Source organism: Lupinus angustifolius, chromosome LG19 (genome assembly GCF_001865875.1).
Source record: "Lupinus angustifolius cultivar Tanjil chromosome LG19, LupAngTanjil_v1.0, whole genome shotgun sequence".
In the NCBI taxonomy this organism is placed as follows: domain Eukaryota; kingdom Viridiplantae; phylum Streptophyta; class Magnoliopsida; order Fabales; family Fabaceae; genus Lupinus; species Lupinus angustifolius.
The window spans coordinates 11,516,685-11,542,566 of NC_032027.1; the positions used below are offsets into that span (position 1 = coordinate 11,516,685).

Sequence of the window (25,882 nt, forward strand, 5' to 3'; positions counted from 1 at the left end):
GCGTAAAGATAACTTGACCCACAGCCTAAATTTTAATTTGACGGAAAAGGGAGCTACAAAAAAATTAGCAACAAATCCATCAGAACCTGGAAAGTTGGCTTTGGTTCGAAAAGTCTAATACTAAATGCCATTAGCAGCATGCAACTTTAACGATCAATATATATCCACTGAAAATAACATGATGCTTTAATCTAAATGTGACCCATCTACGTACTTTTATGCCTTTTCAAAAGCTACAAAAGGTGAAGCTCACACCACTTATTTGGAGGCATACCAAATCACAAAAGGGATGGAACACTTTAAAGTCTAGAAATTATAAATGCTTTTTAAAATTTTAATCCATTAAGCTACATTTTTGAACTAGTTTGCTATAGGTTTAATCTTAGCGCAACAATAATTCTGATAAATCGATAATATAATATTGGAGAGACTATTATGATAATAATTTATTCCAAAAACTAAGTTGATACTACTTTTGAAATTAGAATATAAAAATAAAATTTCAAACAGATAAAGTTTCTTCTTTCTTTTGTACATTTATGAAGGAAGTGCATGCATTCCCTTTCTTCAACCTTTTGACACTTTGCAAGCAACCTATCTGGATTGGGCCCACGTTGTAGACATTTTAGCACTGCATGATGCTGACGTGCACTAATGTGATTATAATCCTTAGAAACCATCTTATTTCTGAAAATGTGTATCATATCACTTGTTCCTTTATTTTTATTTGTTAGAAAATACAAAAAATATATTATATATATTAAATTTATTTTTACTTTTTTAATCAATAAAAAATATGTAATATATGAAGTGGTACAAATTTTGGAAGAATATTTCTAGCTCCCTAGTCAATAGGTTTTTCTAGCAGTACCTCTAGACTCTCAAATGCTTTCCACTTTCCTCCTTTCCATTTTTTCTTTAGTTTTGGCAAATCACTTTATACTCCACCTAGTTTAGTTTATGCTGTGTGCCACATGGGAGTTCTTTTTTTTTGTACATGGGACTATAAGCAACTAATATTTGAATATTAATTTCTTTTAAGATATTAATATTATTGCAATGATTTTCTTTAACAACAATTTTGTTTCATACCTAAGGCACAAAACAAATTTCAAAATTCAAACATCATTGCTACAATAGCTACTCATTTATCAACTATGCCTTGGTTGGATTTTTTTTATATGAGGTGGCTAATCATTGTAACGTATAGTTTAAATTTAAACTATAGTTACAAACATGATTTTGGTTGGTTGTATTTATCCTAATTATGAAAATTTAGAGAAAAAATGTGGGCAATATAACCACAATTGGAGTAGTAATATTGTTGTGAAGATTCAGAAAACCACAGTATTATAATAATAATTAGAATTTTGCAAAATACAATTTAAAACCTTCATTATTGCCTACCATGTTTAAGCACTTTTTGCCTTATACCCTATATATGAAAGTACTTCCGTAATATTTTTTCCTCCTCAACCCTAATAGAAACCTTCTCCATTAAGAACAATTCTCTCCTCTTTCTTTGTGAGATGGCTAAAGTACAAAAAGGCCAAGAGATTCAAGGGATTAAGCTGTTTGGCACAACGATTAAATATAGTGAAGAAGAAGTAAAGGAGAGGCAAAAAGGAAAAGAAGATGAAACAGTGGAAAAGAAACCAGAGAAGATAATAGCTTGCCCAAGATGCAAGAGCATGGAAACAAAGTTCTGTTACTTCAACAACTACAACGTTAATCAGCCAAGGCATTTCTGTAAGGGCTGCCAGAGGTACTGGACGGCAGGTGGGGCCCTCCGCAACGTGCCGGTTGGTGCCGGGCGGCGGAAGGCGAAGCCACCGTGTCATGGTGGATTCCGGGAAGGTTGTCTCTATGAAACATCAAATGATGACAACAAGTTTGGGTTGGTTTTGGATGAGTGGGAAGTTGCGAGTGATTTCCGGCAGCCGTTTACGGCCAAGCGGTTGAGGATGAGCTCAGGTGGTTAACCTTGTAATGTTGCTCTCTTTGTTTTGTTCTTTTCTGTATATGAGCAAAAATATGAGTTTTTTTTACTTATTTGATCATTTGCACTAGAATTTTCATATTTCCACATCCTAAATAAATAAAATTTTATAAAATAATATTAAAATATTAATTTTTATTTTAAAAAAAATAAAAAAATTATTTAATTTGGAACACAAAACATATATGCATGTGATCTTAATCCTTACCAAAAAAAAATTGAGTACTAATAAATATGGTAATACTATTTTCCAATAAAATAAAATAAAAATTTATTCTCATATTTCAGTATTAGTTGGGAGGCTAAAAAATAGCCTTTTACTTTTATATTTTTGTTTATGAAAACTTCTATCTCAAATATAAAACATTATTGAAAAAACTTAAATACATTAGAATTAGTAAACTTATATGCATATTTACATGAAAAGAACATAAAATCTAAATAAAATGTAAGAGTAATATTGCACAATCTACGATCCTGTCACAAAATAGTATCAATTAAGAAAATGTTATTTTTTATTATAATGTAATATTTCAGTAATTGGTATTATCAGTTTAAGTAAAATAAGACTCCCCCCTTCAAAATTCGTTCCCTTCAAATTAGGCTGGAGATATAATAAACATTAACTTCTTACCTTCTAAAACTCCTAAATATATCATTAGTGGAGCATGTTGTTTAAAAAAAATTAAATGAAAGAAAAGATAGTCATTAACTATGACTAAAAACGTATTTATAAAAAATAATCTACTACTAAAACATATCCAAGAGATGCAGGAGAAATCAAATAAATAGATATATCCCTAATATATTAGTGTTTTTTTTTTCGTTTTGCAATGTACCAAAAAAAAGAGGCTAAATTCATTACTTACTAAAACAATTGTCTTTCTATCAGAATCATGAAAAGGTAAAAATTTATTGCAAAATCAACTATATATCAACCCACTTTCCAATTTTCTAAAACAAATATCCCTTTCCAATAAATAAAAAAATATACCAACCCACTTTTTCTATTCACGTGAAAAGAATTGTTTAGGAAAAACTGAAATTAGATCGCTAATTGCAGTTGTATGTCTATGATCTGAATTATTGCTTTCTCAACTACCAATTATTGCATATTATTATTTATGGAATTGAGTTTTGAAGGGATAATCTTGGGCATGTATTTTAATATTTATACCTATGACATAGTCCAATATATGTTTGTTTGTGCAGCTCAGCATCAAGGTCAATAAATTCCCCACTTTCATTCACGAAGGCTTGAACAACAACAGAGTAGGAATTATATGTGTATATATTAAGATAAAGATGTGAACATCGAGAAAAAGTACACAAGCAAATCATGCGATATAATGTTCAATTTTGTGGAGGCGTCACTGTTCATTTATGTTAGCTCTTTTTTTATCAGGTTAATATATAGTAGGAAATATTAATAAGGTGTTGATTTAATAGTAGAAGTCATACATCCCAAAAAATTAAATGGTTAGAGATTGACTTCTGTAAACAATATTTGTTGGAAATGATAAAAAATATTAATTAATTATCCATAAAATAAAAAGATACTTTCAGTTATACTAAAATAATTATATAGCCTTGAATAGATTGCATATAATTAAATCAAGTGGTTTACTCATTAGCTGTTTTATTGAATGGTTGCGTTCCATAAAAGCTATACCAATGGATGCATTTATGTATAAAGATATAGATGAAATGGTCAATGGACTAAAGAGAGACAAAACGTTGCAAAAGGGAACACTATAACATTAAGCTTTGAGTGGGAAAAGGGGATTATTTGTTTGAATGTAATAAGTAAAAAAATGATTGTACTATTTGTTAAACTTCCTCGTGAAATCTTTAAGGGCCTATTTAATCTAAGATATCATTTACTGTTTTATAACTTATTATAATTGATAATTATAATAATAACCTTATATTTTGATTTTACTTTTGGTTAATTATAATCTTAATATAGTGATTTCAATATATTTCCCTTTATTTCCAATGATTTGTATAGGAATTAGTGAAAACGACTAAGAAGAAATAATTGAAAACAATGAGGGCAACAAAACCACGAAATCACTTTCATAATAATCAATAATAGTAAACAATGAAAATAGAAGATGTGTTCTTAAAACAATCTAACATTAAAAAAATTTCATTACTATTTAATTTAGAATTTTATAACTTTTAGTCATCTATCTTAATAATCGTGTTTGATTCACAGTACCTACTTTTGAATTTTGCTACTCTCAACTTTCAATTTTCTTTTACTCTCACGGTTTCTATTTTTTTTGACAAAGTTAACGTTAGGTTTTATTTATAAAAATAGGAAAAAAATATTATTCATCATTTAAAATCTAATTTTATTTACATGTATAATATATTTTAGTATTTCCTCAAGGAGATGTTTTGTAGCTGGAAGAATTTCGAACACATTTCTACACATATAATACTTGAGAGAGTGAAGCATGAGTAAATTTCACTTTTATTTTTTGTTATAATGTATGATTTAAATTATATTCCACAATTGTAATTATTAACACAATATTAATGTTTTAGGACTCTAAATAACTACATATAATTGTGATTATGACCATATTTTCTTATAATAATTATAGTAAACACAACATAAGTATAAAAGTGACCCAATTTAAAATATTATTTAGAGGTTAGTCAAATTCGTAGTAGAAGAAATTAATGAAATCAAAAAATTTATAAGTGGAATGATTAGAATTTTTTTATAGAATAATACTTAATTTATAATATAATATTATATCGTCTTTCGATACAAAGATAATTAATAGAATAGAAGACGCATACACATAAGTCCTTGCATGCTCAATTTGACATTCTTATGTAATTTAACATTTCCACCTAAGAACTTACTTTTTCAAATTCACGAGAATGTGATCTCTAATATAATTTTTTAACACTTATATATTCCCCATATAAGTCATGTTTTCAAGTGAGATACACAAAAATAAAAATAAAAAAACACTGCTTCTCATGATTAAGGTGATTGACTAGATATGCAGCAAAACAAGTCTCTAACTATCAACAAACAAAAATAATAAATAGTTGAGTAATTGAGTTTCTTAAACATCATCTTAAGGATTCGACTTTTTCATATTGTGTATGAAAACAACTTTATTAATAGAAGCAAAAGCACACTTTAGTGATCTTCACGCTTAAAAGAGATCAATCTTCCATTACGGCGAAACAAACCCTTTGTGCATATTAAAAAAAACTGTCTAACTTATTCAGGAGAAATTAAAAAAAAAAATGTATACATTACCTTATGAGTTTTATATAATATCACTGCATCATTTACTATTCATATTTAATCATTATTGACTCCTCAAAAATATTACAAATGAATAATATATTGAATATGTATAAAATCTTTACACTAACAAAATATATATATATATATATATAAATTACCCTCCTTATTCTTATTATTCTAGTTGTTGCAAGTTGTAACAAATTACAAGTAGACGCAAGTGGTTCTAGAGGCCGGCCAATTAGTCTACAATACCAACTAATCAAATATTAAATAAATATTTTCAAATTCAATAATAAAATAAACAATTTGATGATTTATATACTATATACAGAATCCATTTACTCCAATAATAATTTCAAAAATCTACTCCATATATTATGCTGAGTAAGGGAAAACCTATGGATGATGATGGATACCTATGAATGATTGTTTAGATCAGCTCAATTGAGAATGTTTAACCTTAATAAAAGGTTTCAAGTATAAGTTTCCAAAGTTTATATTGTACAACTCTACCAACATATATTATATTGATTGAGGAGAAAATATTTTTTAAGGAAGAACTTTATTGACATCCTAATAAATTGTTTAGGTTCACAGCTAGCACATATTATTGAGAAGAATATTCCTTCATTTTTGCCTTTTTGCCACATCATACGTGATGGGAGACACTAGACATATACTACAAATTAATCAAACTTCAAAGTTCAAACTAATGATGAAACACACGTGTGTTTAATTGCTATAATTGAAAAGTATAATTCAAAAGTATTATTTGGAATGGGCTTATCTGTAATATCATTCTTAGGTTTTGGAATTAAACAATTGTCTTATCTTCTAAATTCTTATTAGAAAATGAAATGGAGAGTTTTCACTATAAGAATCAATGTTCATGATATCAAACCACCAAGCCTAGGACGTGGTATTGCAAAAACAAACAAAATTCTATACCAGAAAACACACATAATTACATATGAGGCATTTGATGTTTATTGAGCCAAAAATATGATATTGTGATGTAATTCTTCTTTCTCTCCCGTGAACAAAAGTTTGGTATTGCAATGGACGAGGATCGAACCTCACCTAATATTATAGGATAAATCAATTTTAATATATAGTAAATTACACTAATATTCACCCCTCAAATTTAATGAAGCTACATAATCTCTATTCCCATTTTTGCACTTACACACATCATCTTTAATTTATATAAACATGCATTATACTCACTATGCCTATAAAAAAGTAAGTGTAATCTTTTAAATAAAAAATGATGATGAGTATAATAATTAAATTAAGCTCTAAAGATTGTCAATATAATTTACTCTTACTTAATTAATAATACAATAGTTATGATAAATATACCATTTTTAAATTTGTAGATATAATTTAATTATAAATTCACTTTTGCTCTGTGTATTTAAGCATCAACTCCTTATAATTATTGTTGCATTTTGTTAGACCAAAATGAGTTTTTTTTTTTATGATTTCATATATCATTGTTGTCCTTTATATTGTGTGTCACCTGTCATATGGGGAATACAAATGAAATAAGTTTTAACACATATTATGTTATTAAATATGACAATAGTCATTTCTTACAACTTAATGGAAAAATTGAAATTCAACTTTCTTTATACTAAACAACAACACTTGTTGGGAGAAACAGTCATACACCTCAGTCGAAAGGGGTTAGTTTCTTTTCAAAAAAGCGAAAAGATACTATTGATAGTACAAAAAACAATAATTTCTTTCTCTCCCATTGTACTCCAACAAAAGACATGGAAAATTGAATTGTTATTTTAACCATTTTAAAGATGTATTGGTCCTACAAAATAAGAAATATTTGAGTAATAATTTAAGTTTAAATATTTTATTAATATAAAAATACACGTTTCCTATGTCATTTATAATAGTACTAGTTATTTTTATCTAAAATACCAATTTTTAATTTGATAACAAAATGGTGATTTATGTGCAATTGTTTAGTTTAAATCATTTCTTAGCTTTAGCCTTATATCATTAACAACAACTAATTTAAGTATTGAAGATAAATAAAATTTATTGACATTGAGTTTAAATTTATGGTTACTTATGAACCATCATTTATTTTGATAAAGATGTCGCTTAGTTATTTTTTATAAGAAAATATTACACCAACATTACCTAAAATTAAGTTTAATTGCACTCACCACCCTCTTTTTTAAAAAGATTCTACGTTACATTGCATGGGATGATACCTACTTATATAAGCTTCTTGAAATGGTAGTATTTTTATAGATGTTTCATCAAACTACAGAGTACCCAAGAATTATCATAACTAGCTAAAAACTCTAGATACAACCTAAGAATTATTTTTGCTTGCTACATGCTACAAATTTCTATCCAAAATTGTAACACATTCCAACAATAATATTTTAGGGGGAAATAAAAAGATATTCAACCCTCCTTTATGTTAAGAGTTTCCATATCTCTTGAATGATTTCTATCTTCTTTCTTAGTGTTCTACTAACAACTCTGACAATAACTTTAGACTTCATAAAGTATAATGATTCTAGATTGAGTTGTACAAATATCACATAAATTTCTTTAAATGGGTGTTCCATCATCATCAACACCAAGGTCCTTGAGCACCTCAGCACAAGCAGGAAGACGCTTCTTCCTAAGGAAACCAAGAGGGTTAGCACTTTGGACATTAGACACAATTCCATTGTTCTTTGTGATGCTAACTTTTGCAGATTGTTCAAGATGAAACTCTGTGTCTATTTCTGAGCAATCAGGTCTTGGACTCTTTATTAGCTTAACCTCACATATATCTTCTTCATGGTCTCCATCCACCTCCACTTTGTAGGAACCTGATGAATCTGTCACTGCGTCTTTGCTGAATGTTACTTTCCCACCATTTTCTTCTTTGCATTCCATGCGTACGGTTGCACCTACATTGTGTGGTTGCACATTGTCAATTCACATTCTTAATCAATCATATAAGTGGAACTTTTACTTATAAAAAAGAGTGGGACTTTACAATGATAATTGTACAAAAGTATGGGTGATTGACATGTAGCCTATTAAGTTAACGTTGAAAAAACATATGTCACGGTTAGCTGGGATACGTTGGAATACTTGCTTCATAGGTTTGATTTTCCGAGTTTAAGGTGTAAGTGGATTAGAGAATGCCTTTCTTCTTGTATGATGTCAGTCATCATCAATGGTAGTCCAAGTAAGGAGTTTTCAGTTTGGAAAGGTACCCGTTAAGGAGATTCGGTGGCTCTATTCCTATTTATCTAGGATTTTCTGCGAGTTAAATTTTAGAATGGAAGGAAGAAAACATAAAAACTTGAAAGACATGTATATTTTATGGCTTTCAAACATTTTTCTTTCTTTCTATTACTCTCCAAAAACCAACTCACAAACAAACTTCAGTTGTTGACGGTTTTCCTAGAGTAATTAGAGCAGCCATGAATGTGGATCTTTTCTAGGGCTATAAGGCTGGAAGGGATATGTGGAGGTGTCTAATCTACAATATGCGGATGATACTTATAGCTAGTTAGAAATGCTCTACTGTGCTGGGAAAATGCCTCTTATTGGTGGAAAGACTTAATAAAGGTGGGTTCTAATTGGATGCATGGAAAGGAGTGGTTTATGGCACCATAACTGGATGGAGGGGCAGCAACTAAAATTTCGTTATTCTAAACTCTTCATTGATGAGTTTGACCATTTTTACATTATTATTACAGAGACTTTTCTTATGGAAACTAGTATATGATATGGGCTATACCCAACCTAGTAGGTAGTACATAGGCTACATTACTGAATCATATAACTGTAAGAAGAAACTACAACCTATCTCATGCAGACTTGTAGAGATGACTCTTGGTGTTGTTACAGGGATTGGTCTTGTAATCTTTAGGGATAATTTTATCTTTCTTATTGTGTCCTTCCTTTGTATAACATTTATCAGTCCTTATGCTATCTATATTATTCTTTGTTTGCTCAAAGAAAATAGAATATTAGGTAAAAAAAAATTAGTTAATATTCATGTTGATCTCACATTTCACCCAGCTGTGATGTATTTTCTTTTTAATTCTGAGATATATAACTTCATTTGATTTTTTGGTCTAGGAGCACAAAATATTCATGATTCAATCATGTTCCGGTCATATAGGATTGTAATGGGTGGTAATTGGCTAAAACTCTCTTTCCATGTATAATATTAGGTAGTATTTTAAGTATGATGAAAAATACTTTTAAAAAAGAGGTAATAATATATATATATGGTTAGTGTAAAAATTTATACATAGTCAATATATCATCAATTATTCATTTGTAATATTTATATTTAAAAGTCAATGATGATAAAAAATGAATGATGAATAATGAAGTGACAATGTCAAAAACTCTTACATACATATTTTTCTCTTTAAAAAATGATTCTGTATTGAAATGTGCAAACATGTTTTTTTAGCTATCTTTGATTCTCTCTTTTAAAATATTTCACAATAAATTTCATACACTATATTTACATATTGGTAACTACTAACTAGTATGTAAGTACGTGGTGATAGACATGATAATTAAAGATAATAACCAATTACCACTATATGAACGAAATGTTAAGAATGATATTATTAGTATGTATTATGTGATAATAGTATAAAAGTAATATGCAAATTTCTGTGTTTGAAATAGGAAAAGAGTGTTTATATATTTAGCAACTGACTTATGTATGAAGCATGTACCTTCCAGAAACTCGGTCAACTTGGTAATGAATTGAATGCGGCATGTGTCACAGTAAACTAAGCCCTCAACAAAGAACCGATCCTTGCAATAAGCCGAATCAAATAAGCTTAAGAAACAAAGGGCAGAGACAAGAATAATAGTAGACTTTGCCATTGTATGAATCTAGCTTGTGTTTGATATATTAATGTTGGTCTGGGTGAAAATTTGATTCAGAGGAGGATCACTATATGCAAGTAAGAAGCATTGTGTTTTATAATAGAAATGTGTCTAGTTGTTTTTGTGGTGTTGTTTATTGTGTGAGGTTCTTATTTTTCCCTTGTTTTGTTTATGGTTGGAATTGTTGCTTTGACCCGCTTTTTACTGTCATTCCCTCTTAATTAATTAACCTTTTTCATTATTGACTCCACATCATAAGCTCATGTGCCTTTGTTAATACCCAAAACTTGTTTTTTAGATTGCAATGTTGAAGGAATCAGAACGAGAGAGAAAGTTGATATTTTATTAGTCATGATAACCAACCGGATAAGAAAAGTATGAACAGGTGCACTCACCTCAATGCATAATACTAAGCACTCCGTAACACTTAAATAAAAGGGGCTCTGAAAATGAGGTTCTCACTTAGTGGAGTTTGTGTAAGATAGATATACATAGTCTGACTTCAATAAGTGGAGAAGTTATTTTCAAGATTTGAACATGTCATAATCATTAAACAACAACCTCATCGTAACATAACAGAAAAGAAAAATGAATAGTAAAAGTTGTGCAAGGTTCAACCGAAAAGACAAAGAAGAAGTGAAATGAATGAATAAATGATGAAGTTTATTTAATATGAGAGTAATAGAGATTACAACTTGGAATGAATACAAAGACAACCCCAAATAACTAATTAACCCAAAATATCTATACAATGATGAGATTCTAAATAACTTCTATCACAAGTTATCTAAATGGCTTAGATTTGGCCTTGCCTATGTGTCAGGTTCTAGCACCTTGGCCCTACCAAGCTTGCCTTAAGCTAGGCTCATGGTCGAGCCAAGTCAATTTTTGGTCGGACTTGTGGCCAAGCCAAATATGGTTCTGGCCGAGTTTCATGGGCAAATTTATTCAGTAGGTATACTTTGACTTTTAAATTACCACACTAGTGTAACTTTTCTATTAATTACTAGAGTAGTGTAAATTTTTTGAAATCAGCTATTGCATAGGCGTTTTACATTTTTTCTTCTCTTGGTCCCACCAAAATCGGCAACCCAAAAGGAGTTTTTTTTAATCAATTTATATAGAAATCGTGCACTAGGATGGAGTTTTTGATTTTTTATTTTTTTAATACATAATCAAAATCGTGCACTAGGAATGAAGTTTTTGGATTTTTAATTTTTTTTCTGCTATTGAGAATCGGCTATGCAATTGGAGGTTTTGGTTTTTAATTTTTTTATCTCACTCCAGAATCGGCTGTGCAGTGGGAGTTTTTCTTTTTAATTTTTTTTGTCCCTCCAGAATCGTCAACTTGGTTATCAATTCTACTTTTTTACTTCTATTTAAACCCTATCATGTGTTCACCTAAAATCACATTTTCTAAAACTTGTTCATGAAGTGCACTCTTTCTCTCTATTGTTGAAACTTGTAATTGAAAGGCAATATTATTTTTTCATTTGCTATTCACTTCTTCCATATTGTTACTTCATTGTAGGTTAGTATTATCACTTGGATCTATTATATTTTATCCTATTGTTTTTAACTTAGTTATATTTAGTTGTTAATTTTTTGTAATATTCTTATTTTTTTAAATGTAGATGGCTATTCTAAAAGATATTGTTAGTGACTTTAGTGATGAAGAAGACATTGAAATATGTAGTGATGAGGAGGATGTCGAATTGGATGTTGGTTCATCTTGTAGGATGATATATAATACCTCATAATCATTTTTTTGTAACACAAATTCGGAAGTTGGTCGTGATTTTGGTCATACAACTGGTTTAATGGACAATAATAACAATGACTTGTTTGTTGGGATACAATTTGAATCTAAAGAAGCCACAATAAATGCTATTAGAGAATTTCATATTAAAAATTCATTTGATTATGTTGTTGATGAGTCTAGACCAGATAGATATGTTAGGAAATGTACACATTTTGGTGCCGGATGTGAGTGGCGAATTCACACTTCTTTTAATGTTAAGCGCGACAATTGGGAGATTAAAAAAATTAATGGAACACACAGTTGTGTATCTATGTTGGTTTCTCAAGATCATAGCAAATTAAATTCATCATTCATTGCAGACCTTATTGTTAATTCAGTATTTGCATATCCAAGTATACCAGTTAAGGCACTGGTAAAGGAGGTTGTTAGTCGATTTGGTTATACAGTGACATATAGAAAGGCGTGGACGGCAAAACAAATGACATTGGGAAGGATCATACAATGAGTTAACATGTTGGATGAATGTCCTACAATATTTTTCTCCCGGTATGATTGTGAAATATCAATCGCATGAGCATATTTCACATGGCATGGAAGACCCTAGTCTATTTATTCTGGATAGAGTATTTTGGGCTTTCAAACCATGCATTGATGGGTTTGCATATCGCAAACCAATTATACAAGTGGATGGAATATTTTTAACTGGGAAATATATTGGAACATTACTTATAGCGAGTTCACAAGATGGAAACAGACGGGTATTTCCAGATGCCTTTGCCATTGTTGAAGGAGAGACGAAAGAAGCTTAGGAGTGATTCTTTTACAATCTTAAGACTTATGTTACCCCTCAACCAAACCTATGTATCATATCAGATAGGGATCTTGCTAGTAATTTCAATAAAGAATTCCGAGATTCGGATCTTAAAGGCAAAGTTGTACAAATGGGTATGTATTAATTTTATTTGAAATTTGTAAATGTTTTTTATGTTCTGAATTGATATAATTTTATATTTAATTTGTAGGTTATGAGTTGATGTGACCACGATTTGAGCGGATGCTGAATTTATTGCGACAAAAACATTTGAGGGCTGGTGCATGGTTGGACCAGATTCTAAAAGAAAAGTGGAGTCAAACATACGACGAAGGTAGATGTTTTGGCCACATGACCACGAATCTTGCAGAATGCATTAATGGTGTTCTGAAAGGATTTAGAGCTCTTCCTATCACAGCCCTAGTGAGAGCAACATACTACAAGCTAAATAAATGGTTCATTCAACATCGGAATGAAGCTTCTAACATGATTAGGGCAGGACATATATATTGCAAAGAGTTGACAAAAGTGATTAAAGAAAATCAGCGACAATCTATTTGTCAACTAGTTCGTACTTTTTCATGGGAGACCGGAGTCTCTGAGGTTGAAGTTGTATCCAGATTTGGTGGTCGCCAAGTGAGGCTTTACACTGTTAAACTAGTCAACAGTTGGTGTGATTGTGGGGAATTTCAATTATTAAGATTTCCATGTTCTCATGCAATCGCAACATGCGCTTCATTGGCTTTAGATTGTGGTCAATTTATCTCACCAATTTACGGTTGGATAATCTTCTTAACGTATATCGATGTGAGTTTCAACCGATTGGCAATGAAGAATATTGACCCCCTTATTCAGGTCCAATATTCATTCTCAATCCACTTATACGAGGGAAAAGAAGTGGAAGACCGAAGACTACACACATTCATAATAAGATGGATGAAGTTCATGTTCAACAAATTAAAAAATGTGGATGGTGTATAAGTGAGGGGTATAATAGGAAGACATGTCCATTACGGTCTAGAAAACTTAGTGAGAGTTTTACACAACCTTTCAATAATGAGTAGTTTATTTTATCATCTTTATTTTTATTATGCGATTATATTAATATGTGAATTACTTCAATGAGAAAAAACATGAGTGTGAATTACTATAAAATATAACATATAACATATATACTATAACAAGAGGTATATAACATGTAAAATATATATATTATAACATATAACATATATACTATAACTAATAACATAAAACATATATGCTATAACTTATTATAAATAACATATATACTATAACTTCTTATAAATAACATATATACTCTAACATATAACATTGTAAAATTTATTTTCTATAAAATGTAACTGTAAGTGAGTGAAATTGGTGAGCCAATGAGTGAATGAGTCAATACAAATAGTGAGTGAAATGCAGAGATTTTTTGATGCAGAGATTCCTTAATACAAAAATAGTGAAAGCCATTGAATGACGTTGCATAGATTTAAAGCTATTTAATGACAGTGCAGAGAAAAGTGATTTGATGACATTAAAAGCTATCAAATTTTTCTTGATTCATTGACTAATATTATAGTGATTCAATGTAGAGAAAAAGTGATTCAATGTAGAAAAACACGCTAGAACATTTATTCTCATAATGATCAGGAGAGAAATTTCTCATGCCAGATACATCAGGTAACCGAGTCCACCTTATGTATCTCCCCTTGCTTGAGGACTTAACAGAGACATTCCAATACAGTTGGGGCTCAACTGTATTGGCTTGTCTTTATCGAGGACTATGTCGTGCAACAATAATTAGTGATCAAAAAGAGATTGAAGGATGTCTACTACTCCTTCAATCATGGGCATATGATCGCATTGAAAATCTTGCACCAAGACTGCGCGATCCAACAATACCATATTTTCCATTGGTCAAAAGATATATATTAATTTTATCATTATATGTAAATTTTTAATTAATAAAATTGATTCAAATTTTTTTACTAACTAACAATGATTAATAATAGGTGGTCACAACATTTAATCACCACCAACATCCCTTGACATGATGTTCATATCATACGTCCAATGTTTGACCGTATGCGCGTTGATCAGGTATATTTGTATTTGTATCTTTTATGCAGAAACATATATTGTTTATGTTTGTATATTTTTATGTATGAATAATAAGCCAAACTTTCATTTTGTTTGTATATTTTTTATGTTAACTTTTTTATTGACATTTTTACCAGTTTCGGTGGATGTCATATTACCAACTGCCTTCCACCCAAACATTTCAGAGAGAAACCGGTCACATGTGCCACTAATCTGTTTCGCTATTGTGGAATGGCACCCTACTGATCGGGTTTTGAGGCAATTTGGTTTTGGTCAACCAATTCCACAAGATCCAGTGAATTGTGAAAAACTTCATAAAGTTGACTTACGTGGCAAAACTGATTATAACTGGTCACATAAGCATCATCGCTGGATTCAAATATGGAATAATTGTGATAACTATGTGGTCGATGGTTTACCCGTAAATACCCTGCCTTTGAACCACTACTCTGAGTATATGATGTGGTACTTAAAAAGGACTAGAAGATACATATCTAGATATAGAGCACACTCTGATGGAATGGTAACTTTCTTTTATAAATTAAACTTTCTCTTTAATCAATTTATTTACTTCTAATTTTCTCTAAACTTTTCAGTACACCTTTGCAAAAAGAATTTGTGATCAGAGTCGACCTTCAGCTTCACTTATAAAGCCCACAAAATCTTTATGTGACGTCTTCTCATCTGGCCATGAAATGATGGGAGCATTGGCTGAACTATACCTCAATGCATACTCTACCCACATTGATGAAGCTCCTCCTGCTCATCATTATGATATACCGGAAACTGACTCTCCGCAACGAACTCCAGCAGATAGTCATTCTCAATGACATACTTCATCACTTACTCCCCAATAACAAAACAACAACAACCGTATGGGTTCGCAAATTATAATTATTCATACAATTATTTGTCATCAAATTCTCAAATTTCACTACCATCAATGTTTGCTATTACTTCAAGTACACCATTGTCGGCATACGATTCTCAACAATATTATTGTCCTACTATGATGTCTACAAACATTTTTGGTATACAACATACTGATGACGAAGTTGTGACTGATGATGTTGATGAAGATGATTCAGATGATGAGGAGCCACAATTGGCGACACGTGGTGGAGGGAGAATCTCGTAGCGGAATGAACAACAATTAAGAGTTCAACCGCCAAGAAAGAGAAAACCACCTCCATGTGGCACTTCATCACACAGACGTCATTCAAGTTGTTTCAGATTTATAATATTAAAATTTTAATATTGTAATATTTTTTCTTAATAATATTAGTGTTGCAAAATATAATAATAGGTTGGAATAAACAAAAATTATACTAAAAATTTAAACATAGAACTCAATCTATTCTTGTTAGGGATATAGGACTAAAATGAAATAATAAGTAAGACTCGTACAAAGAAAAAACATAAAACTCCTACTCTATTGCCAATTTACATATATATATTAAAAAATAAAATACTAAACATCCACCATCATTGTCAATTTACACTAATTTATTAAAAACAATGAAAAACTCATTCTGGAGTGACGATTCCTAAACCCTAATATATTAAAAAAAACATGGAAAACTTCATCTTTAGTGACGATTTATGAGCAAATATTAAAAAAAAATTAAACTCCACCAGTGTTGCCAATTTATGTGGGTCCAAGAGAAAAAAATAAAGGAAAACGGCCATGGTTTGCCGATTTACAAAAAAATGCACCACTTTTGTAATAAGTACAAAAGTTACACTACTATGGTAAATTTCTGGTCAAAGTATACTACCTAAGTAAATTTGCCGAGTTTCATGTGTCTGCCATGCTTCAGGCATGACCGTGACAAACTGATTTCTGACTATGCCAACCTTGGCGCATGTGTGACCTTCACTTGTGTCAACTCTTATGCCACGACCCTTCCTTGGCGCATCAGGCATGCTGGAGCTTGGCACATCATGTGCTTTGGCCTTGGTGCAGCTGGTGTTGGTTCTGGCTCATGTTGCAATATATTGGCTAATATATATAACACGTGTATGAACCATATATAATTTCTAATTTTTAAAATTTTATAATGTCCCTCTTGGTTGATTGTGTTGTCAATTAGGAGTACACAAGGCACCGTAAATCTTGAAAACTAAGGACATCTAATGGACCAGATTGACTTCGCGTTTTGTGCCTTATGTCAACCAGGAGAAAGCTAGGTCCTTTTGAATTCTATACTGTGAGTGAACTACAGTTAGCCAAATCTAATGGGTTCTACGTGGCCTATAGGGGAATGTTGCAAGGTCGACGACCTAGAAAGACGTGTGTACATATTCTTAGTTTCTTAGCAACCATGCAAGAAAGAAAAGAAGAGAATTGAAAGAGAAAAAGAGAAGAAAAGAATTGAATTTTTATTGCTGGAATTGAATTATGCACAAAGGCAAAGTGCAAAGAATTTATACAATAAGAAAATTGGTAGTTGCTTGAAACTCAAGCTACCATTTGAAGTAAAACTAATCTTAACTACCATAACCGAAAAATATCTAAAATAAGTCATCTTCATCTTTAATATCCCCTCAAACTGGAGAATGAATACCATTAACTCTCAGCTTGGCTATAAGGTAGCAAACGTGAAAAGTTGGATCTGCAATTTGGAAGAACCACCAAAGTGTCGAAAGAATGATTGTTTCTTTTCTTTAAGAATAATGCTGAAGTAGAATACCATCTTGGTTTATTGGCATGATGAAATATGAGCAATTTTGCTCAAGAATAACAAGAAAAAAGTGAGATGAAATATGAGCAATTTTGCTCTAGAATAACAAGAGAAAAGTGAGATAAAATATGAGCAACTTTGCTCAAAGATAACAAGAGAATAATATGGAAAATATTTGCCTCAAGAATATTGAGAAGAATTTAGAGAAATGGAAAATATGAAGATTGTAAAAGATGATGATAAAGACAGATCATATTGATGAGAAGAAAGAAGAACATAAATTGGTGAAAGAGAATCATGACCATGCTTGAAGCTTGTTAAAGATTGGTCACCATTGGACCTTGAATGATTTGTTTGGATTCTCGGAAGCAATGTTTCTGATAATGTTTCTTTTTACATTTAATGATCTTCACTTCCTACAGAGCTTCTTCCTTGTGAGTTTCAACTATAAGGTATGGCTTACAAACGTGATGCATATATATATGCCTAGTAAATTGTTCAGTATCCAATGACCAGAAATAAGCCAAGTAACAATAGTGACAATGCATGCTAATAATAGCATTCAAGAAAAGGCAACATCGTAAAACAAATTAATTTGTGAACTCATGTAGTCCATCATGGTCTTGAAAGCTTGTTGCATTGCATATTTCTTTAATCTTGAAGCTACAATTGAAAAATAATAATAGAGAAAGCCAACACCAACAATCCAGAAGGCTTTAATAAAGAGCATGATGTATTGTGAAGATGGTGAGAAAAGAAGTGGTGATAGAAACATGAAGAGGAAGAACTTCTTCTTATCATACATAACATGAACAAAAAAGATAAAAAAAATTATGGAATAGATAACTTTGCTCTGATACCATCTTAGTTTCTTAGCAACCATGCAAGAAATAAAAAAAGGGAATTGAAAGATAAAAAGAGAAGAAAATATTTGAACTTTTATTATTGGAATTGAATTATGCACAAAGGCAAAGTGCAAAGAATTTATACAATAGGAAAATTGGTAGTTGCTTGAAACTTAAGCTACCATTTGAAGTAAAACTAATCCTAACTACCATAACCGAAAACTATCTAAAAATGAATCATATTCATCTTTAACACATATCTCAATTCTTGCAATGTAGTTAATTGCCTTTGGGTTCTGTGAAATAAATTTTGGTGTCCTCAATGCTAACTTGGTTAACCCATCCACTCCTATAGTTTACAAATCAATTTTGTCAATATTGTTAAAGGTTCAACCATATAGAGGCACTGAAGGAATTCATAAAGGTTTTTCATTGAGGATTTAGTGTTTGTTGCCAATACAGTTGGCATTTTAAAGGTTTTGCTTCGGTCTATGTAATAATTGTTGTCTTTCTTTAAGGGTGTTATCGATGGTGTCTACAATGCCATGACTCGTTGTTGTCTTTGTTATGGTAGGTGCTACTAGTCCATGGGGAGCTTGAAACAGTGATATCTTTATTGTTGAGTGCTTCAAAGTGTTATACCAGTCCTCTATAAGATACTTGAACTAATCTTTCAGTTGTTTACTGGAAAAACAATAGAGGTAGGCTTCCATGCCTTTATTCACTACTTTCATTTGAGTATCGCAGATCTTGATCTAAATTATATGAGAGACAACAATATTTAATTATTATTTACAATTAAACTAGAGTAAAAAAATTCAGCTATTTCATTTTCATATAAATCGTTATGTTGTATGCAAGAAATTCATTTTCTATATTACTAAGTAATTTTGTTTAGAGGTCTTCATTGTTGAAAATATATTTATATAGTAGATGAACCACAATAATCAAGATAAAACATATAACTTAATAAAACATGATATGACTAACAACATATGATTTAGAAATTTTCAAACTTGAATGACTAAACTCCAAGAAAAAATGTTGAAATTGACATTTTAAACTAATCTTTTGTTGCTCATTGAAATTCATAAGATAGAATTTTTGGACAAAAAATACATATATTATCAACATTAAATGACATATAAGTATCCTAGGATATATATTACGAATACATACATAATACCATGTGTAAAATCATTACCAACTCAAATAAAATCGTATTACTATAGGCAACATCATCATCTGTATGTGTAAGAGTTTGATCCATTATGTATAATTTTTAGAATGATCACACAAATTGCACAATGTTTATTTATCAAGCTACAAATTAAAGAAATATGTGAATTTCAAATAGTATTTCCATAAAGACATTATTTGGATGTAGGTAAAGGAAGTACATCTCCTATTCCAAAAAGTGTATCACTATTTTTATGTCATCTTTTATAATTTAAAAGTATAATAATTAACTATTTTTATGGTCAACCACAACAAGTGTCAAATAGAATAACGTACTTTGTAGGACAACAAATATATTTCGTAAGATAAAAAGGTAAAAAAACATTTTTTAAAAGAATCAGGGAGCAGCTACCCCACATGCCTCCTAAATCATCTGCCCCTGGTGATAAATGTTGCTAAAATAGAGTTTGGTTCCTAGTGGACGGAAAAATTCCTTCCAAAATGTGCTTAGGAACAACTTGTCTCTGTCTGAGACAATGGATTTTGGAGTGTCGTGTAAAATATTGAAGGATGACTAAGGAGTAGAGCTTGACTTAGCCACATCTAATTTTGATTTCTCTGCTTTCTGTTTTTTCTGCTTTCTTTTCCTCTGTTATAGAATAATATTTTTTGGGCCCCTTTTATGTTTTATGGCCCATCTTTCCTCATTTAGACTTCTTGGGTTGTTATTTCTGTTTTTTAGTTTTGCCCGTTTTACTATTTTGGTTTTAGTTGTATAAAGAAGACATGTGACTCTTTCTTCAACAATTAATAAAAGTACATATAGCCTTTGGTCAATTTTAACTTTTCTCCTCTTCGTTCTCGCTCACTCTCCATGACATCTTAAACATCAAGATGGTATTAGAGCTCTAAGCTTTGATTCGTCTTTCTTCTCCTCATCCTTGTCCTTTTACACTCACTCTTCTCCTTCTGTTTATCTCCTCTTCAAAGAAATCCTACATTCTTAATCCATGGCGAATCAAAGTTTTTTCGCTGATCCTCACAACACTCCCTACTATTTACATCCAAGTGAAAACCCTTCTCTCATATTGGTTAATCCCCCCTTAAACAACAAGAATTATCATTAATGGGCAAGAGCCATGAAACTCACCTTAGAATCTAAAAACAAATTGCAATTCATTGATGGAAACACACCTCGACCTCCTAAAGGTGATGCATAGTATGGAGCATAATGCGGGTGCAATACATTGATACTCTCCTGGATTCAACACTTTGTTGAGGAATCTTTAGTGAAATCGATCTTATGGATTAACATTGTCGCAAAAGTGTGGAAGGGTCTACAAGAAAGGTACTCACAAGGTGATATGTTTAGGATAGCAAAATTACAACATGAGTTTTATCATCTCAGTCAAGGAAACTTATCTGTTTCTGATGTCTTCACACAGCTGAAAACAATCTGGTATGAAATTGAGGATTTTAGGCCCACAAAATTTTGCAATTGTGAAAACTCATGTTCTTGTGGAATTATTGAGTCAATGAAAACTTATAAAGACCAAAATTATACAGCCAGATTCTTGACAGGAGTGAACGAACAATATGTTGTTGTGAGATCTCAGATTATGTTGATTGAACCAATCCCTACCATCAGCAAGGCATTCTCCATGTTAATACAACAAGAAAGGCAATTAAGCAGTTGTATTAACTCCACTCTTGACATTGAGCCACATATTATTTCTGTCAATTCTCAACAAAATTACTCAATAAGAGGCAATAGCTTTAGAGGAAGAGGAGGAATCCCAAGATGGAGGACTAGTAGATTCAATGATAGAGGTAGAGGGCAAGGTAACAAGTTCTGAACCCATTATGAGAGGACCAACCACACAGTTGAGACATGATTTCTGAAACATGGTTATCCTCCATGCTATCAATCAAACAAGCCTAGAAACATGGTAAATAATAGCATTCGTTTTCCCTTGGACAATGAGGATTCTCCTATAACAGATTAGGGGTAGAACAATAGTAATACAAAAGGCTTCATTGACTTCACTGATGAGAAAGTCCAAGACATCTTGAGCCTTCTCAATCAGAACAAAACAAATCCAAATCATAATGTCAATTCTGTTGTGAACACTACCTTACCCTCATCCTCATGTAATCTTTGTTCTCAATGGCTCCTGGATACAGGAGCCACAAATCATATAAACTATGATCTAAGGAACTTCACTGATCAAAGGAGTATCATGCCTATATGCATCACCTTGCCTAATGGTGAAAAGGTATCCACAACAATTTGTGGAACAATCAGACTGAGCAATACTCTTGTCCTTTATAATGCACTTTTTGTACCTCAGTTCAATGTCAATTTGATATTTGTACACAAATTGATTAGCACATTGCATTGCCATTTAATTTTTTCTCAGAATCAGTGTGCTATTGTGCAAAGTACTTCAAAGAGGATGATTGGTTCAACGAGGCTGCTACAAGGCTTATATGTGGTGAATCTATAACAAACCAGGCCCTCTATATCCAGTTCTTTTAACTTTCAAACCAATACTAATTGTCTTAGTGTGGCTTATGAGATTTGGACATATTTCAAAAGGTGTTTCATTGTTGATTTCTAAACAGTTTCCTTTTGTTCCTGCTTAGAATAAAATAAATTGGCCTTGTGATGTTTGTCATATGTCTAAGCAAAGAAAACTCCTTTTTCTTCCCTTAGCTTATCTCATACTCATAACCCAATTGATATTCTCCATGTAGACATATGGGGACCCTATTCTCTCCCATCTATGTTTGGGCAAAGGTACTTCTTGACTTTGGTTGATGACAAAACCAGATTCACTTGGGTTATTCTCATGAAATCCAAGGCTGAAGTTAGACAGCACTTGATAAATTTTATAGCTTATATTGAAAATCAATTTAACACCAAACTCAAATGCCTTAGGAGTGATAATGGTGTGAATTTTTTTATGACTGATTTCTTAGCCTCTAGAGGAATTATCCACCAAAAATCATGTGTTGAGATACCACAACAAAATGGTGTTGTAGAAAGGAAACACCAACGTATTTTAAATGTAGCAATAGCCCTTTTCTTCCAATCTCATATCCCTCCAAAGTTTTGGAACTTTTCTATCTAACAAGCCACTCATATCATCAATAGGCTTCGTACACCTATTCTAAAGAACAAAAGTCCATATCAATCCCTCTTTCACACTTTGCCTTCTATTTCTCATCTCAAAGTCTTTGGCTGTTTGGCATATGCCAATACCCTCACATAAAATAGAACCAAGTTTGATCCAAGAGCCAAAACATTTGTGTTTCTTAGATACAAAGAAGGAACTAAGGGTTTTATTCTCTATGACCTTAAAACTCATGAAGTTTTTGTCTCTAGACATGTTATCTTTTATGAGAGTAACTTTCCCTTTCAATCTATATATCAGACCAACAACAAGATCTCAACCAATCTGCTATCCTCACACCTCTAGAAACCTCCAATACAAATCTTCCAGATACTAAACCTCCTTTTCCTAAAACATAGACACCTACCCTATCAGATACACAATCTTCTGATCAAACCAACAACTTAACTTCACCAAACACAACTATTCCTCCTAACAATCCTTAAGAACCAGAAGACCACTCACAGACTTGCAAGATTACCACTGTGAGCTTGTTGCAGCAGCTGTCTCTTCAACCAATTCATCCTCAGGAATAGCTCATCATCTGTCTTCTATTGTTTCTTATACATAGTGTTCACCACATTATAAGCATTTTTGTCTCAACATTACTTGCCACAAAGAACCAACTTCTTATGGTCAAGCCTGCAAACTACCTCATTGGAAAGAGGCTATGAATAAAGAACTACATGCCCTAAGTTTCAATGACACTTGGTCCCTGGTTGAACTCCCTGAGGGTAAACACCCTATTGGCTGCAAATGGGTTTACAAGATAAAATCTCATGCTGATGGATATTTCGAAAGGTATGAGGCAAGGCTTGTAGCAAAGGGATACACTCAAATGGAATGAGTGGACTATTCTCCCTGGTAGTTAAGATCACCACTGTTAGAGTTGTCTTGGCTATGGCAGCTGCCAATTATTGGTTCCTTGAACAGCTGGATATTAACAATGTCGTTCTACATTGTGATCTACATGAGGTAGTCTACATGAAAACCCTTTTTGGTCTTCCTCTGCCTCAAGCCAACCTAGTCTGCAAACTCCATAAATCCCTTTATGGTCTTAAGAAGGCCATCAGAGAATGACACACCACTCTATCCAATAAACTAATCTCCATAGGCTTTGCACACTCACAAGCATATTAGGCTCTATTCACTAAAGGGGTTGCTACCTCCTTTACAGCTATCATAGTTTAAGTGGATGACCTTGTTTTAACAAGTAACAATCTCAAAGAAATCCAGCATATCAAAAGCATACTACATCAATCTTATCAGACCAAGGACTTAGGATCTTTAAGGTACTTCCTAGGCCTTGATATTGCTAGATCCCATAATGGTATTCACCTCAACCAAAGGAAATACACACTCTCATCATTGGAAGAATCTGGTTGCCTTGCATCCAAACCCTCTAAAACTCATTTTGATCCATCTACAAAGCTACAAGTTGATAAAGGTGTTCCCTTCTTAGATCCTTCTTACTATAAAAGGCTTGTAGGAAGACTCTTGTATCTCACCATATCTAGACCAGATATCTCCTACACTGTCCAACAACTCAGCTTGTTTATGGGTACACTAATGGATTTACACTACAAAGCAGTCATGTGTGTCATGCATTATCCGAAAAATGCCTTTGCACAAGGACTCTTCTTTTCTTCTTCCAATACCCTCAAGTTAACATGGTTTTCTAATTTAGACCAGGCTTTTTGTTTGGGCACACGAAAATCTCTCATTGGTTTCTGTGTTTTTCTTGGCAATTCACTTATCTCATGGAAAACAAAAAAACAAAACATTGTAAGCAGATCCTCCTATGAAGCTGATATATAGCTTTAGGCTCTTTTGTTTGTGAAATTCAATGGATGCAATACATCTTCAATGATCTTCAATCTCCATTACAAATAGCATGCTCCATCTACTGTGATAATCGATCTGCAATCTATCTAGCTCATAATCCAGTCTTCTATGAGAGAACCGAGCATATTGAGATAGATTTTCATGTGGTAAGATAAAAGATCAATAAAGGCCTCATACACCTTCTTCATATCCCCTCTGCTCAACAACTTGTTGATGTCTTTACTAAGCCATACCATTCAACCCCCTTTCACTCCTTTTTGTCCAAGTTGGGTCTCTTGGACATTCATCACCCAACTTGAGGGGGGCTGTAAAATATTGAAGGATGACTAAGGAGTAGAGCTTGGCTTAGCCACATCTAATTTCGATTTCTATGCTTTCTGTTTTTTCTCCTTTCTTTTCTTTTGTTATAGAATAACAGTTTTGGGTCCTTTTTATGTTTTATGACCCGTCTTTCCTCTTTTATACTTCACGGGTTGTTATTTTTGTTTTTCAATTTTGGTCGTTTTACTATTTTGGTTTTGGTTGTATAAAGAAGAGATAAACTCTTTCTTCAACAATTAATGAAAGTACATATGGCCTTTGGTCAATTTTATCTTCTCTCCTCTTCATTCTCACCCACTCTCTATGACATCTCAAACATCAAGATGTCGTGTAATTTACAGATTTTTGCAACAAGTTGGTCTACAAATTGGATCACTATAAAATAAGTCGGTAGAGCTACAAACTGGTCATGTTAGGTGATCCACGACCACCTAGATGATTGTGTATCTATATGAGGAGGATAATGAAATAATAAAATCTATGCAAATGTCTACCCATACCGGTTGGGGCAACGGTAATGGTTGAAGTAACAATTGTTGCTTATATGGCAAATGCTTACTTTGTTGACAAATCATATAGTGTTTAATGAAAAGTTTTATTTCTTTGTATTGCCCAAGCCGGAATAAGGATGTTGTAGCCATTGTGGGCTTGAGACCTGAATGTCGTGTTGTTGGCGTTGAGTGAAACTTAGTTATCAGAGTTGAAAACATGTTCACAATGGAGGTATAAACATAATACAAGTCTAAGAGACCATGGATTGGAGTTCACCAAAATGTTGCTTAGTGGATACTCTGCAAATTGAGATGTAGGCTTGAGATGGATGAAAGCACCAATTTGGTAGGATGATAGTTATCAAAGAAGGAAACTTTAAAGTAAATCTAAGGTAGAAATAAAATTGAGTTTTACTTCATGTTTTTCATACCATTCTGAAGGCAATAGTCCAACTTTAAGTACAAGAAAGTAAACCCTAAAAAAGTT

General features: G+C 32.0%; 2 protein-coding genes across 3 annotated transcripts; one reads left to right on the forward strand and one right to left on the reverse strand.

Annotated features, from left to right (window-relative positions):
• On the forward strand, positions 1,451-3,389 carry LOC109334039 (dof zinc finger protein DOF1.5-like). 2 transcript variants are annotated; one of them, XM_019569611.1, is made up of 2 exons: positions 1,451-1,974; positions 3,217-3,389. In XM_019569611.1, exons 1-2 carry the CDS (start codon positions 1,530-1,532, stop codon positions 3,258-3,260), a joined length of 489 nt encoding a protein of 162 aa, XP_019425156.1. In that variant the 5' UTR covers positions 1,451-1,529; the 3' UTR covers positions 3,261-3,389. The 2 variants fall into 2 exon arrangements, with proteins under 2 accessions (XP_019425156.1, XP_019425157.1); XM_019569612.1 differs by having other exon boundaries at positions 1,452-1,974; positions 3,212-3,389.
• Positions 7,631-10,226, reverse strand: LOC109334098 (olee1-like protein). The gene is made up of 2 exons (XM_019569670.1): positions 10,019-10,226; positions 7,631-8,215 (listed from the first exon to the last, which is right to left on the reverse strand). Exons 1-2 carry the CDS (start codon positions 10,170-10,172, stop codon positions 7,869-7,871), a joined length of 501 nt encoding a protein of 166 aa, XP_019425215.1. The 5' UTR covers positions 10,173-10,226; the 3' UTR covers positions 7,631-7,868.

Coding starts and splice junctions, on each gene's coding strand:
- LOC109334098 (XM_019569670.1), bottom strand. CDS start 10,172: ATGGCAAAGTCTACTATTATTCTTGTCTCTGCCCTTTGTTTCTTAAGC. Junction 8,216..10,018: donor GTTGACCGAGTTTCTGGAAG/GTACATGCTTCA, acceptor CACACAATGTAG/GTGCAACCGTACGCATGGAA.
- LOC109334039 (XM_019569611.1), top strand. CDS start 1,530: ATGGCTAAAGTACAAAAAGGCCAAGAGATTCAAGGGATTAAGCTGTTT. Junction 1,975..3,216: donor GCGGTTGAGGATGAGCTCAG/GTGGTTAACCTT, acceptor TGTGCAGCTCAG/CATCAAGGTCAATAAATTCC.